At 40.2% G+C, this 17,385-nt stretch overlaps 1 protein-coding gene across 2 annotated transcripts in view; it reads right to left on the reverse strand.

Moving 5' to 3' along the window:
• Positions 1-2,046: 2,046 nt before the first annotated feature.
• Positions 2,047-17,385, reverse strand: part of CD86 (CD86 molecule) — a 64,533-nt gene continuing 49,194 nt past the window's right edge. For both annotated transcript variants that reach the window (XM_045540158.1, XM_045540157.1), the window contains 4 exons: positions 15,459-15,767; positions 12,588-12,740; positions 5,017-5,062; positions 2,047-3,717 (listed from right to left, as the gene is read on the reverse strand). In XM_045540158.1, the coding sequence (XP_045396114.1) occupies positions 3,618-3,717; positions 5,017-5,062; positions 12,588-12,740; positions 15,459-15,767 (608 nt within the window). In that variant the 3' untranslated portion in view covers positions 2,047-3,617. The remainder of the gene's footprint in view (positions 3,718-5,016; positions 5,063-12,587; positions 12,741-15,458; positions 15,768-17,385) is intronic.

The raw sequence follows: 17,385 nt of genomic DNA on the forward strand, positions 1-17,385 counted from the left end.
TCTATAAGTTAATTTTCTTCTGGAGTGAACGGGTAAACACAGTTAAAGCCACTTTCATTGTAAGATCCCCAATGATGCTAGCATATGGGTGAGACTGAAGATGTATGCAACAAAGATATGCATTTTTAATACGAAGGGTTACACTGAAGACTGGTGTTTCTCTTAATCATCCTAGCAAGAGTCTTCTGGTTTCCTTAGACTGTGGGGTAGAATAAAACCAAATCTGCCTGAGTAAGGGGAGCGTGTGTGTGTGTGTGTGTGTGTGTGTGTAGATGGGCATAACGTGTCTGTGGAAGGATACGTGGGAAGCTGGAGATCAGAGTTGCATGGCGAGGGAAAAGGAATGCGAGGGAGACCTTCTTTTCACCATTACCTCCATGTTCCTCCTGGTGTTTTGGATAGAATGCAGGGTAAGAGAAACAAGAGACTGGGATCAGTTGGGTGGTGACTGTCATGTTCTAGGAATGAGTAAGTAAGGGCCTGAATGAAAACAAAAGGAGTGGGCACTAAGGTGGGAGGAATGCTTGCCTGGCCTGGTGACAAGCGATGACCAAGCATGGCAGGAGAGCGGGGCTGGCAGTGTCAGGCAAGGTCAGGCAGGAGCAGTCGTCAGAGAGATGGCTCTCTGCCTTCAAGCCTGGGTTAACAAATGTGAGGACACTGAGTGAATGAAACTGGCTTTGGAATGGCAGAGGGAGTGGGGTGGATGGCAAAAGAATAGTAAGTTGCAGGGGTGGAGAGGAAGGAGCTGGAGGCAGCATGCACAGTGCACTTTCCCTCTGATTCAAGTCTCATTTCACTGGTCTTATCATGTGTCTTATAATCCACAGCATCTGGCCTTGTAAGATGATGGAGTGGTTGATGGAAAGCTCAGTGATGGGTCTGCTGGAAGCACCACCTTGGGGGCTGAGGGAATGTAGCACATGATGTGGGGTAGGCACTCAACTTGCAACCAACTCAAAGGCTGTCTTTTTTATAGCTAGAAAGGCTGGGAAATAAAAGGATACAGGGGGTGATGCTTTGCAAAATTCTCTCCAGCTTTGCCACTTACAAAGTTAACAATATTGAATAAATTATTTGACACATCTCTGTGCTTAGATTTCCTCATCAGCAAAATGGGCATAATATCCTATTACCTACATCACAAGGTCATTGTGAGCATTAAATAGGATAATGAGTTTAAAGGTCTAGATCAGTGCCTGGCACATGGTAAACATGCAGTAATGTTAGCTAGTACTGTTATTATACCTAATGCCTTCGTTCAACTTTTTTGTTTTGCTTTTTTTCCCTCCAGACTTGGAACACAGCAGGTCAGAGAATTTAATACACATAAGAGGGATGTTTTCACCAGAGGGCATGTTAATATTTTATTCAGTCTTTAAACAAATATGTTTTGGGAAGATGGGAGAAAGCTCTGGAAATGAGACATAATAGCAGAAATAAAAAAATACAGCAGAAAAGCTGGAAATCTTTAAGAAATGGAAGAAAAAGACAAAAAGATGGACAACAGGACAGACAACTATCTTAGGCACCTGGGGTCCACTGGTGGAGAAACTAGATGCATCCCTGCCTTCACAGGGTCTAGATGGTTTTCTGTTTCCCAGAATTTTTCTGGCTCTTCCCACATGCTGTATGCACATATGTGTGTATCCACTTATTTTACAATCAGTATTTTCAAGGAATAGTAAAACATTAAGCTTTTGTTTAATGTCCACCTAAGCACATAATTTAAAAATTACACAGTACAGGATGTCACAAACTCAAAAGGAAGTATGCCTTCCTTATTCTGAATTTCCTAATTGTCCTCAGACACAACCATTCTTACTTGATATTTTTATGTCTCATCACTGAGATAAACAGGTCAAAGCCGCCTTTCTTGTACAACGGTTGGGGAAAGGGAGGAGAGGATTTGGGATGAGTCAGAGGCTTCTAGCCATAAAGATGTCAAGAGAAAGGAAGTATATTCAGAGGACAGAGTGGGGAGTGTCAGATGACAAGGGGTGAGTAATATTGTTGAAGTGGAAGCAGAAAATATAGACATTTAAATACATTTAATAAACATTTATTGAGAACTGCTCTGTATAAAACATATCAGAAACCAGCAGGTGCTAAGGTCTAATGAAGGCAGGGGCAGGGCACACATGGGACAATTACAAGGATGAGCATGACTAGCACAGCAGTCTACAGCCCTCTAGGTCCCTTACGGAAAATAAAAAGAACTGTTTTTGTGGCTTGGGCCTCCCAAAGTTCTCTTTCGGTTTGGACTGAGGCTGTTCCATCCCTTACTGATCCTACCCTAGAGCCAGGTTTCCTCTTATCCCTCTCCTGTAACCAGTTTTCCTGTGGTTGCCTTGAGCATAAATAGTCCTCAAACACAAGTTTGCTAGCCCTACTCTGGGCCAGCCCATATTCCCTTAGGACATCTGCAGGCTAAGCAGCCATCTGGGTGATCTGCGTCCTGGTTTTCCTAGTTCCACTCCAGCTCTTCCTCTCTCAGCCAGGAGCTGAGAGTCCTAAGCCTCTTTCCATCCATCCCAGTATCCAGATGATGCTGTCCCGCCCCAGCTCGGCTTCCAGCCGGATGACATCACAATAACCCCTCCCCGACCACTGAGGAAATTGCTGTGTGTCTTAAGTCCATTTGGACAGACTGTCCATCTGTTGCTTGTTCCAAGACTCGTCGGAGGACTGGACAGGCCCGACATTCCATTTGTTTCTCTGTGAGCCGAGATCTCTCGTTTTTTTCTTCTTTTGAATACTGTGATCTCTCTACTGGTTCTTTCACAGCTGACCCCAGCCTTACCCCAGTCAGTTTTTCCAGAAGAGAAATAGGACTCACAAGATCCAGCACTTTCCTTTTATTCAGTGCTTTCAGCCAGGGATTTTTGGGCAGGAGATTCCCCCTCAATATTAGCAGCAGCCCAGATAGAAGTGGCTCCAGGATCCCAAGCTGGTTGCATCCCTGTCTCTCCTAACTTCCCCAAATTTACATTGGTCTGCTCATTGGTGACTGTACCCTAGGCCACTGTTTTCCTCCCTGACCTGGGCAGAGGGACAAGCGTTCCTTAGCAGGAGTAGACTTTTCTTTAGCATGTAGTAATTACATTATTATACAAGGCTTTATGTTTCAATATATTAACATTATCACATCATAAAATATATAACTCCCACCCAGACTGAAGAGGTAGTTGTTCAGTCACAGGTACACAAGATATAGTGAGGTACCACCTTAGAATTCTGGGCCGATAAAAGCCAGTATTCCAGGAACTGGGAGTTCTATATAAAAACACAATTTGTGGAATTAGGAGAGAAGTCAGATCTGAAGCAGAAGGCATTTGTCCTAAACATCATGCCCGGGCTAGGAACTACCAGGTGGGCTTGGCCCACAGGTGTGCTCTGAAGTGAACAGAAGTAGTGGGAGAATGAGAGTCTGCTCCTGGCTCAGGGCGCAGAGCTGGTGTTACCGGGGGGCTGTTTCACCTGCAGGGAGTCCAGGAGCCCCCACTATTACTAACAGTAATATTTTCTTGCCTTCTGAGAAATAAAAAAGGTTGCCCAAAAACTTGCAAAGGAAAAGGTATAAAAAAATGGCTACGTGTATGGACTTTACTTTTTAATTAAAAACGTGTAGCATTTCTGTCGCCTGAGGGTATCTCCGAACTGTTAACAACACACTGGAATTCTTCGTCAGAGCTTTTAGGTACACGGATTTTTACTCTGGAAAAACAGAAAAAAGCATTGAGTGAGATTTCATAGTACAGCACTTTCTTTTTCTAGATTTCAATGATATGGCAGAGTAGAGGAGGCCATTGCAACAGCAATGAGGAGAAACAAACTATTGAAGAGAGAGGTGGAGAAGGCAGGAGAAAAGAACCCTCCCTGGTCTACACTGTCATCCATGCTTCAACAACCACCTTTCATTTTTGTCTGGCCCCGCCCCCTCCCCATGCTGATTCCCTGCTGCCAGCCTTCTCCAGGCTCTTCCAGACCATTTCTGGAATAGAGTATGCTGGGGTAGGCAGGATCTCAGCACCCAGGCTCACCATCCAGGATGCTTGGAATTACTCTTGCTAGAATCACAGCGGCTGGTTTATTCAGATAAGTGCTGGGCACTCTGGTGATCTCTGCACCCTGGGGTCATGACCCTGTCTCTGCAACCAGCCTTGTGAATGAGGGTTACTTTGACCCATGACCATGTGGTCAGAGCCTTGATAATCTTGAGAGCTCAATTCCTCAGAAGGGATGGAGGTACAGATGACCTGACCATATCATGCTGTGAAAGGACTGATCACCCTGAAACTTCATACACCATTCATTCTTTCAACAAATATTTATTGAGCACCTACTATATTCCAAGCACTGTGCCAGGTGCTGGCAGCACAAAGATGAGCTTAACTGATACAGTCTCTTCTCTCCATAAAGCTTAGTTTAATCTATTTCATAGAGTTTCAGAAGATAATTACACAAATATGTAAGTATAATCTGGTGTTATGAAGAAAAAGCCCAGGGATCCACATGACACTGTGACAGGTGGACATGATCCAGTTTAGGGAAGGGTTTTAAAGAAAGCGCTGCTTGAGGTAAGAATGAGGTGGAGAAGTGGCAGAAGCACATTCTAAACAGGGCACCGCAGGTGCTAAGACGCTGAGGCTGAAGGGAACATGTTATCACTCTTCACTTATTCATTCCACACGTGTAGGATGCCCACTAGTCCAGGCACTGTGCTAGGTACTGGGGTTACTGTGGTGAATAAGATGCAGTCCATGCTCACCACATCAGAACCCTTTGGTATTGATTTTTACATGACAGAGCCTGCCATGCTTTTTGGGCATCCATTTACAGACAGGTTATTTCTCTCTAAGTCCTAACTAGTCTCACTTTTCTTTTGCTCCTCATTAGTTTGTGTTTGCTGAGGTCTTAATATGCCTCAGGCTCAAGCCTATTCAAGTTAGAGACACTGTAACTTGAAAGAGGGTATCATACCTCTTTCAACAATGTTGCAGGGTCAGGACTCACCTTTTCTTGGTCTGTTCACTCTCTCCCCTCTCCATTTTGATGGTTTCTGAAAGACACCAAAAACAACCTCTGAAAAGGTATTCCCTATAGATACTAAAAGAGGGAAAATCTGAAGAGGCTCCAAAGTCCTGGGACTCAGAGAGAAATTGTTGTGACTTTATATATGGAAAAGAGATTTACTTAAATGATGTAATTTCAGTGGAATTGGGAAGGAGTTCCTTGCATCCAAAAAGTAAATGCCTTTCCTTGCTCATAGTGCCTTAAATTCTAATGTTGGAATAGATTTTTCACTTACAGCCCTATCCTTGCTAAAATAAAAATACCACTGGGAAGGGTAATGCATTTAGTTTTAGCAATCATTTAGTGATTGGAAAAGAGTTTCCAATCCTCTGAAAGCAAAGTTTAGAAGGAGGAGGAAAAGAAATCTTGAAGATGCTGATGTCTAAATCGCCAGATGATGCTAAAAATACTACACAATGTTGCATGGATGGGCCTAAGTGGGAAATCTCTAGCCAGATAGATTTCCCAAAGCCTGAGTTGCTACTGATCCGGACTTACTACTGATGCAACTTGGGCTGTAAATTCCTGTAGGTTGACTATTATCATGGTGCTATTGTCCTGCTCAGAGCCTTACCGTAGGGGTTGTTAACTGGGTGCCCATAGAAATCCTCTCAACAACACCCTTGATGGTTTTGTGATTCAGTCTTTCTAAATAGAGTCTTCTTGAACACCTCCTATCATTGGCAGTTCTCTTTTATGTAGGAGTATATTTAAAAACAATCAGCATTATGGATGTATAATTAATAAACAATATTTTCAGCATAGTTTGGTGAGTTTGACAAACGTATACAGCCATGTAACTACCATCACAATCAAGATAGAGAACATTTACATAAGCTCAAAAAGTTCCCTCCTGTTCCATTTTTTTAAAATAGTGTTTAGTGGCAGTATATAAGTACCACTAAGAATTTACTTCCACTAGGGAAGGAAGTAAAATTTCTTTTTTTTCCACAAATGCTTTTCCCAGTTTATTGTTTGAATTTTGACATTGGTTATGGTAGTTTTGCTATGACATTAAATTTTTTTTTATTTCAGAATATTATGGGGGTACAAACATTTTGGTTACATGAATTACTTTTGTACAGTTTGAGTCAAAGTTATAAGTGTGTCCATCACCCAGATAGTGTGCATTGTACCCTTTAGGTGTGAATTTACCTATCCCTTCCTCCCCCTTCCCATGTTCCCATTCAATCAAATGCCCCCACTCCTTTCTGTGGTAACCGTTGATCTGCTTAATGTCACAATAGTTTTGTTTTTTTCAAATTTCATATAAACGGGATCATAAAATGTTTAGTGTTCTTGCATCTGTCTTCTTTCACTTAGCATAATGCTTTTGAAATTCATCTACGTTGTTGTGTATTTCCAGTAGTCCACTCCTTCCTATAGAATTGCAGTATTTCATTGTATGAATGTACCACCATTTGTTTATCCATTTACCAATTGATGAAAATTTAGGATACCAAGTTTGATATTATGAAGACAGGCATTACAGACATTTGTGTGTGAGTCTTTATATAGACATTAAAATTTTTTTTCCTTGGGTAAATGTCTAGGATTGGTGACTGTATAGCAGTGCATCAGAGTTTCAGTAGCTTCACGTCCTCTCCAACACTTGATATCATCAGTCCTTTTAATTGTAGCCATTCTAGTGGGCACATAGTGGTACCTTATTATAGTTTTAATTTGCATTTTCCTGATGACTAATGATGTTGTGACTGTGTGACTATCCTTATTGGCCATTTGTTTATCTTCTTTTGGAAGTGTCTTTTCAAGTCTTTTGCTTCCTGCCTTTTGTTAAATGGGTTATCTTATTATGGGGCAATAATATATAATTATATATTCTGTATACAAGTCCTTCATCATATATATTTTACAAACATTTTCTCCCAGTCTGTGGCTTGACTTTTCATTTTTTTTTTAACAGTCAAAGGGCAAACGTTTTCAATATTGATGAATTCCATTTTATCAATTTTATCTTTTTATGATATGGTTTGTGCTTTCTGTGTCTTATCTAAGAAGATTTGGCTAATCTAAGGTCACAAAGATTTTTTCCTATGTTTTCTTTCTGAAGTCTTTTAATTTGAGTTCTTATATTTAGGTCTATGATCTACTTTAAGTTATTTTGTGTGTGTCTAAGTTCATATTTTTCCATATCAATTGTTCCAACACCGTTTGTTAAAAAGAATATCCTTTCTGCATGGAATTACCTTGACACCTTTGTCAAAATCAGTTAACTATGTGAATTTAGTTTTTGACTCTCTATTTTGTCCCATTGATTGATATGTCTGTCATTTCACCAACATCATGCTATGTTGATTACTAACTGTATAGTAAATAACTATAACTGTGTAGTAAATCTTAAAATTAGGTAGTTTAAATCCATCTTTGTATCTTTGTTCTTATTTTTCAGAATTCTTTTGTCAATTGTAGGTTCTTTCATTTCCATTAACTTTTAGAGGCAGATTTTAAATTTCCACTAAAGAGCTTGCCAGGATTTTGACTGGAATTGCTTTGATCCATAAATCAATTTGGGGAGAATTGATATCTTAACAATATCTAGTCTTCTGATTCATGAACATGGCATAAATCTCCATTTATTTTGGTCTACTTTAATTTCTATCCATAGTATGTTATTTAGTTTTCAGTATACAGATCTTGTACTTGTTTTGTTAAATATATTCCCAAGCCTTTACTATTATTTGATGCTACTATTAGCATGCTATTAATGTGATTAAATTTTTTCAGTGTCTAATTGTTTGTTAGTATACATAAATATAATTGATTTTGTGTATTGACCTTGTATCCCATGACTTCGGACACTCATTTATTATTTCTAACAGCTTTTTTAAAAAATAGATTCCTTAGGATTTTCTACAAACATAATCATGTTATCTGTGAAAAAAGATAGTTTTACTTCTTTCTTTCCACTCTGAAAGCCTTTTATTTCATTTTCTAGCCTTGATGCATTGGCCATGACTTCCAGTAAAATGTTGAACAAATGTAAGGAGAGTGGACATCCTTGCCTTATTCCCAATCTTAGGGGGAAAGCAATCAGTCTTTCGTTGTTAAATAAGGTATGAACAGAAGGATTTTGATAGATGTTCTTTATCTCATTAAGGAAGTCCGTTTGTATTCCTATTTTTATATGAATTTTTCTTTCTTTTTAAAATTATAAATGGGTATTACTTTTGTCAAAAGCTTTTTCTGTATCCATTGACATGATCATATGGTTTTTGTTTTCAATCTGTTTATATGGTGAGATTAATTTCCTGCGTTTTGAATGTTGAACTTAACCTACGTTCCTGGAATAAACCCCACTTGGTCATGATGTATTGTACTTTTAATATATTGCTAGATTTTAGTTGCTAATTTTGTTAAGGATTTTGGCATCTATATTCACAAGGGATGTTTGTAGTTTTCTTCTCTTGTCATGTCTTTTTCTAGTTTTGGCGTCAAGGCTCCCCCTACCTTCAGAGAAGCCTGGACACCAACTCCAGGCAGTAAGTTGGGGCAATCACAGGGCTCATCTCATCTTCTTCTTTCTCTCAGGGACGACAGTTGTCCACTTGTTGTCCAATATCTGAAAACTGTTGTTTCATATATTTTGTCTCCTTATGGAAGGAGGGAAATTCCTGTAGCAGTTAATCCTTTATGGGAGGCAGCAGAAATTTATTTCTTCTGTACAGTTTTAAAAGAGCTTTAATTATTAGGAAAGTTTCTCTTATTTCCTTTTACCTTCTCATAACTTCCATTCATTGAGATGCCCTTTGGAACCACACTGTCAATCCAACCTTTCCACCCTATTGCTCTTCAGATGTTTGAAGGCAGCATTTTATGTCCCCCTCAGGGTTTCTTTCAGGTGAAGCAGCCTCAGTTAGTTGAGCTGTTTCTTATTTGAGCTCCCAGATACTTTATAAATCTGATTAGGTTATATATTTGTCAACGTTCTTCTTAAAAATAATGGTGCTTAGACTGAACACAGTATTTCGGATGTCTGTAGACTAACACAGAATAATTAAATTATCCTTTCATACCCATGACAAAATCATCATCATATTTTTTTTTAAAAACCCTCTTTTTAAAAATGAAAACAGACAATAAAAAAGCATCTTCTAAACTTTCAGATTTGATTACAAATTTAGCATTCTGATGGGCAAATGTGATGATATCACCAACTTTCAGTTTTTAAGCCCTATGAATGGTTGTTTCTGTTTAAATGTTGGTTAAAAGGCCAGGCGCGGTGGCTTACGCCTGTAATCCTAGCACTCTGGGAGGCCAAGGCAGGAGGATCGCTTGAGGTCAGGAATTCGAGACCAGCCTGAGCAAAAGCGAGACCCCATCTCTACTAAAAATAGAAAGAAACGATTTGGACAGCTAAAAATATATAGAGAAAAAAAAAATTAGCTGGGCATGGTGGCTCATTCCTGTAGTCCCAGCTTCTCGGGAGGCTGAGGCAGAAGGATTGCTTAAGCCCAGGAGTTTGAGGTTGCTGTGAGCTAGGCTGACACCACGGCACTCTAGCGTGGGCAACAGAGAGAGACTCTGTCTCAAAAAAAAAAAAAAAAAAAAAAAAAATGTTCATTAAAAATTATTTATTTTGGAAAAGATACTTGGCCTTTAAAAAATCATTCCTGAAAGAGTTGAGACTCTTTTAGGTTTGTTCTAGAGAGGCAAGCTGTAATAACTGTTGGTTTCTAGGGCATTATTATATACACATTTCAGTCATACAAGGCCCAAATGAGGAAGTAAAATTTCAGGAGGAGCTATTTTTGTCTTTCTCCCCAATGGGTAAACTTATAGTGTGACTTCTGATTTGGAGAAGACAGTAATTCATAGTTACAAATTGTCATGCCTTATCTACCCCATTTGGAAAAACAAAAAAGGAGAAGAGAGATTGGAAACCAGCTAGAAAAACCATAAATTTCCCTTTTATTCATTTAAGCAGCATGAGCAGGTTAAATATGTATAGTTGAGGCATAGAAAAACTATAATTAGTCAACAAACACTGGACAGGACCTCTGACCCCAGGTTAGTTAGTTTGAGGGCTGTCTCTTCTGAGAAAAAGATTAATGTTGGATTAGGAGGAAGCTCCATTTGGGGATAAATTCCTACTAGTTATCGCTAAGCTTGTGTCTCTGTGGATGGATTATGACTGCTTCAACATCTGTCCGTTGGCAAAATTCAGTTCCTCATGGTTGTAAAACTGAGATCTCATTTCCTTGCTGGCTGGCTGTCCCCTGAGAGCCACTTCCAGGTTCTAGAGACTCACCGCCCCCTTCCTCCATCTTCAAAGCCAGCAATGGTGCATTGAGCCTCTCTCAAGCTTCACATCTCTCCTCCTTCTTCTATAGCAGCTCATCTCTCCACCCTAGCTGGGAAAGGTTCACTGACTCATGTAATTAGATTAGGCCCACCTGGGTAGTCCAAGCTGCTCTCACCATCTCACGATTGGTACCTTAATCATCTATCTAAAGTCCCTTTTGGCATGTAAGAGAACATATTATAGGGTCTAGAGTATAGGAGGTGGACATCTTGTTGGGGGCATTATTCTGTCTATCACATAGCCAATGCCAGAAGTAACCACAAAGCAAGGGGTAGATATTGCTGAAATGACAGAACCCAAATTTACAAACATCTCATATCTACATGGCATGGTTGGTTATACATGGCAAATCCCTTACCTCCAGTGATATCAAGCCTCCTCTCTTTCACCAAACTCACTGGCACAGGCGACTGACCAAACAACTTTTTCCTACCAATATTCTTTATCACATTCTGGGGGGTCATATACGGACTGTTCCGTCTTGTCTTCTGCCCTTTGCCACTCATAGCACAATCTGACCATCTCGTCTGCACACACATAGCTTCTTCAACTCCCAACTTCTCTCATGTGTATACACACACCTTCTTTATCTCCCTCATCTAGTCTCCTAAAGTTTTCTGATTGCCTCATTCTTACTCTTTTTCCGCATCCCTTCTTTGTTTCATTTGAAAGCTGATCATTCCAATGTGAAAGAAAATTTAGGAAATAGCCTATTCCCAAACTGAAAGTTCCTTCTGCATATTGGCAAAATAGCAATGAGATTTAAAGAAAGAGAAGCTCAAAACTCTCACCTTGAAAAGTCAAAGCCTAGACAAGCATGATATGCCATCTACATCTGACTTCGTGATCTGAATTTTATGACTATGACTTTTATGTCATAGAAATCTCTCAGCATGCTCCATACTTTGGCAGTCTGAATGGCTCTGTCATATGCTTTGTATTAATTTATTTAAAATTTATAATTATTCCACAACTTCCTGTTTTTAAAATATAGGTGCAGTGATGCAATCAATGACTGCTAATGTCAATCTGTTTTCTAGATATATCTTAAAATCAGTACTCTGAAATCTGAAATAAGATGCTGGCCAGAACCATTACTCATCTTGTGCTTTCCACCATAAGAAGGTAAAAAGTTACCTTAATTATTAGCACCAACCAAATTAACTCCTATTGGAGGCAAATACTGAGATGAAGTCCAATCCAATATTATCTTAGAACCTTGCCCAAATCACAAATAGGCATGGGATTATTATGAATTCAGGAACCACTTTGTTCCCATTAAACACTTTTACAATAGAAGTCAGTGGGGAGGCTGTGTATAATAGCAAAACTTTCAGAACAACCCAAGTGTCCAACAAATGGGGTTGGTTAAAGAAATAAAGTAAGGTATATCCACATAATGGAATATCTTGCAGCCATTTCAAATGATGCTGTAGAATATTTATGACATTGAAAATTGTCTTGCTACATTTAATACAACAAAGTTGGGACACAGTACATATGATCTTATCAAAATTGTGAAAAATAGCCCTTATAATATTATGTCAATTATGGAAAATAACAGATTTATACATAGAAAAATCTGGAAGATATGCACCAAAAATGCTGTCTATGTAATCATTTTTTTTCTTACTAGTAGAATTATAGGTGATTTTTATTTTTGGTCTATTTGATAATGGATATGTATTACTTCATAATCAGTAAAAGTTAATATTATTTTTTACAAGTCAATTGGGAACAATTCATCTAACATATTTCACAGGAAACCTAGAGATGAAGAAGGTGAATCTTGCAGTCATCTAGCAAATATCCCTGCTTGAACACCACCAGGTCCATAATCTCTAACATTTAGAAGTGTTAATATTTTCATCATTGTATTTTATTGATTTGTCACAATAACCTCATGAAGTGAGGTAGAGAAAGGAAGTAATAATCAGCTTTGCCTGGAGACCAGAAGTACATTTGTGAACCTTAGGTTAGAAATGTTTCCTTTCTTTGAAGTTCTAGAGAAACATTATCAGCTGCTGAGTCCAGTCTACATAGCCTCCAAAGCCCGAGGGAAAACCTTTTCCTCCAACAACTTGCTGACTTTTGGCTAGTCCAGGCTCAGCCAACCAGCTCTAGAAGGCAGCTGACTGGGAAGTAACTACAAAGTGACAATCTGCAGGGATGACAAAGACTGACTCACCACGTTCATTAGAGACACCAGGTTGCTTCTTCTTCTTCCTCCTACATGGAATATAACGGAGTATCAGCGGAATTCCAATTGCCAATGTTAGAGGTATAGCTGTTGCAATCCAGACAGTGTAGTCTGGGGGCTGGAACGGGGGGACCTTAGGATCTAGAAATAACCACAAGTTTTCAATCAGCCAGGAAGGTTGTTTACAAAAAGTTTATATTAGCTGCTGTTCTCTTTATTTACCTGCCAGCATCTCCCCAGGGCTCTAGGGCAAGACGACCCTAAAATCCACAATATGAAGCCGTAGAAAGTCCCAGTTTCAGGGCCTCAGCAGCTAACTAAGAACTAGGCCTGTGCTTCTGGCCAAACGCATAGACTGAGCTGCCTTCCTTTCTTGGAGGTGGGAATGACACTGACCATAATCTGGAAGAAGAGGGTCAGCCTGGCCCATGATTCTGGAATCTGGGTAAGGCATCTGTGCTGAGGCTCTGAATGTGCAGCCATCTGTGCAGTGTCTGCTATCCAGCCCACCTGCAGTCAGTCCCCATGTCCTGAAGTTACCCTTGTGGTAAGTCCTTTGTCCACTACCATCTCCAGATCAGGTTCCACACACCTCTCACTTAAACAAATGGGACAGCTTCCTCACTGGCCCCTACGTCCAGTTTTTGCTTGTTTGTTTGTTTTTTCTACTGAGGTCACAGTAGGCTTCCTCCCCATGGCTTTCAGCATGTCTACCCTACTAGAAAAACCTTTGATATTTCTTCATGCCCTGAGGAAGCAAGGTCAAAATCAGCTCCCTGGAGGTCAGGACTTACTTGTTTGCATGGAAACTCCTAAATTTCTGGGAAGTTGAAAAATAGACTTTATGGAGAAAACTTAGAACTGAGTTTCCCATTTTATAGACACTTTTGGGAACAGTTCTGGAAGTTAATCCTAAATTATAGGAAAAATAGAACCAGGCAATCTCCTGTTAGCTTAGCTACAATTTGTGGACAAGTACCCTGATCCTGGGACATAAAGAAAAGGGGTTGTAGGTATTGCAGGCCATATTCAATCCCCTTTGAGTCTGTCCTAGTTTATCTCACTCGAGTCTGTTTGGCATTCCCAGTAAAAGGGGGTTATACCTGTTAACATGGCAACTGCTACCTTTTGACACCCCAAAAGCTTCCTTGACTCAGAATCTAACCTATCTCTTATCAAAGCCATACAATAGGGTTGCAAAGAGGCAAGCCCCTTCCTGAGGCAGCTAGAGCTGAAAATATTCTGAAGCTGGTGGTACCCGAGGAGTTTTGGCAGCACCGGAGTGGAGAAGCAGCAGAAAGGTGAGCCATGATGAGGCTAGAGTGGTGGCAAGCCCATGCTCATGTATAGACTGCGGGAGCCATAGCAGAGAGCACTGGGGCAAGTTATGTATGGTGATATCCATGGCTATAAGAAGGTACTGAGCTTCAGGTATAGCTTGGAGAGGCTTCTATCAGGCCAAGAGAGGCAACAATAGAAGCAACTGGGACAGGCTGGGTGGTTCCCCCATTTACTGGACTCCCAGAGGCTGAGATGTCTGAGTGGAAGGAAATCAGTTCCAGGAGAGCGGGCTGGCATAGTCTTAAAGTTGGTTCGTGGGGACTGGCCCCAGGGGCTGTCCATAGAGTATGTCCATAGGCCAAGTTATGTCTGAACGATGAGACACCAGGAGATGGAGCAAGGAATTGGATAGATGTCACTGGAATGGGCAAGCCAAGCAGTCAGGGCTGGAAAGGAGGCGAAGGCAAGTGGAAGGCAGATGCAGGGGTCAAGGTCAGCCACAAGCAGTGATGGGGCAGGGTGGGTGCAGAGCATTTTTATTCCAGGAGGGACTCTTGCAGTTATTGCTTCTCCAAAGGAAAGTCTCACATCTGGATATATGCCCTCTGGGGCAAAGCCAGGACTTTAAAATGTCAGGCTCCTACTAGTGGACACTGATTATTTTCCACCCTTTCCTCCACTCAACTGGTCCCTGCAGCACATTGTGAACATGCCACAAGCATTTCTGCCTTGGAGTCTTTCTTCGACACGCCTTCTGCACTTACATCAGATACAGCTATCCACTGTGGTCCTCTTACCTGCCAAGTCCAGATAGTGTCTCAACATTTTTCTGCTTAGGAAGTCACTGAAATTTGGGAAACTCGTCATCTAGAATGCCTTCCCCTCTTCTCACTTATCAAGCCCAACAATTTCTTCTGTGGTGTTATAAGGTCCCCCTTCCTTTAGGAAGCCTCCTCTGACCCTCAAGGATCTTGCCTGCCTCTGAATGCCCATAAAACTCTCAGTTGCTTTTGTTTTAAATTTAGTCAAATATTTCCATGGAATATAATTTAGATTCCAAGTCAACCTTTTTAAAATCCAGTTTTCCATCATGGAGTTCTGATTCTATAGGAAGGTTCTTAAGGGCAGAGAGGATGTTTTACACTTTTTACTTTTTATCCTTAAAACCAGTAATGTCTAGAATGGCTCCGTACTCGTAACAAGTACTGTATGCATGGTGCGCGTGCCTGTGTGTATGTGTTTTAATCAACGGAAGAATTCTAGCCTGGAAGAATCCTGCATTTCCTGACCAAAACTTCAGAATTCTCCATCCAACAGTAGCCTAAACTACTGAGTCAGTTTCAAGGGTAAGAACATGTTTCTTCAAGTACATCATAGGCTCATAGCCTCTTGGTCTCTACATTACTTGGGTGAAGCAGGAGCCCTCTAGCTGGGTCCATCCTAATAGCATCATAAAATGGCCCAGTTGGAGGTTTCCTAATAAGGGGGGGAGGGCAGCGGGGGAGGAATTAGATCACCTGCATGAAGCATTTGTGTATAATACCTGATGAAAGAAATAGTCTTGGGAAGCAGCTTTACCTATGTAGAAAGGTGAGGAGAAAAGCTCTGTCTTCATTGGCTCAGTTTGCAGGACACAGATGATGGTCATATTGCTTGTAACAGCAGGGAGTGAAACAGACAAGCTGATGGAAACGTTGTACAGTTCCGTGACATTATCTTGAGATTTTTGCATGACACCATCATACACAGTAGTTGAATTCTCAGTTTTAAGCCAAAAACTCATCTTCTTAGGTTCTGGGTAACCTTGTATAGATGAGCAGGTCAAATTTCTGCACAAATTTTCTGTTATATTAGAAATTTCTATTATTTCAGGTTGACTGAAGTTAGCTGAAAACAGAATAGAGATACAAAAAAAAATCAGTCTAAGTTTAGATATATCTAGAAGAGAACAGAAAATAACTAGGTGCTTGATCTAGGGCTCAGAGCCCCAGGGTATCTAAAATGTGGGCCTCACTCCAAGGTGAAAGGCACATAATGACCTCACATTTATTTTTAAAGAATAGAGTTTTGGGCCATGCTTGCTTCCTGCTTATTCCAAATCAAGGAAGTGCTCTCTGAGTGACAGAAAGGTTGAAACTGAGTCACCAAAGATTTATAATGAAGACACTATTCCAGGGAGTGGAGTCTTTGAAAGGAGAAGTGGACTGACTCTAGGGTCTAGGTTTCCACTGGGTATGTTCCGGTTCACCAGACTAAGAGAGCAGAAAGGGTTGAGCTAAAGTCTCACCAGGAACTAACCAAATTCATGATGTTGGCATGCCCTGGGTCATACCTTTCAGAAACCCACACAGGATGGTGGTAGGTGAGTGGGTGGGGATTTTGGATTTAGAAATTCAGAATACTGGTTTTTCACATGAGTGTCAAGGTGTCTTCATAACATACTATAAAATGAAGGCCAAATCCAGTCATTTTAGGGAAAAATACATGATCTTGATGAACACACTGCTTCCCTTGCCCTTGTTTACCATTCATATTTTCTGGCGGTTGAGGATAACTGGCACCTTGCCCCTAGACCTGGCTTATGTACTTTCTGCCAACTAAATCTCTTCCTCTTCTATAGTAACTAGGAAGTTTGCATGTACTACATACTAATTTATAATTTAGTATGTTGTTTCTAAAATATCAGTCATTGCATATATCTTTACAAGTTTTGCTATATCAACATATTATTTGAGCGTTCTTCTTATACTTCATGTGTGGTCTACAGAAGGTGGGTTGTCAAACCTTATTTAGCCTTATTAGCAATATCACAGGTTGGATAAGTTAGTTATAGTTTTTATAATATACATTAAAACAAACACAAAACTGTTAAAAATGTTTATCCATGTCCCACCTAAAACATACTATGTTCCTCCAATAGTACGTGGCCACATTTTGAAAACATTGATTTACCACTTGGTTAAATGTTCCAAAAGCCCTGCAGCCTAGTTTGAATCACACAGGGGTCAAAGGGAGCAGCTCTCCACTCCATTTCTCCTTTTGCCTGTGTTCTACACTGTGGCTTCAGAATAGACATGGACCTGCATTTTCCAGTTTCATCAGAAATTAACCTGGATGCAGTAACACCACACTGGTATCTACTCTAGAGAAATGGCAACTTGAATTCACACAAAAACTTGTACATGAATTTTCACAGCAGCTCTATTCATAATGGCCCCAAACTGGAAACAACCCAATGTCTTTCATTGAGTTGAATGGCTAAACAATAAAAGGCTACTCAGCATTAAAAAGAAACAAACTTTTGATACATGCAACAACTTGGATGAATCTCAAAGGCATACTGAATAAAAGAAGCCAGTCTTAAAAGGTTATATACTGTGTGGCTCCCTGTGACATTCTCAAAAAGATAAAACTATAGGATACAAAATAAGGGTTATGGATGCAGAGAGAGTATGACTCTATAAAGGAATAGCATGAAGGAATTTTTTCGGGTGATTGGAATGTT

This window comes from Lemur catta, chromosome 1 (genome assembly GCF_020740605.2).
Source record: "Lemur catta isolate mLemCat1 chromosome 1, mLemCat1.pri, whole genome shotgun sequence".
Lineage (NCBI taxonomy): Eukaryota > Metazoa > Chordata > Mammalia > Primates > Lemuridae > Lemur > Lemur catta.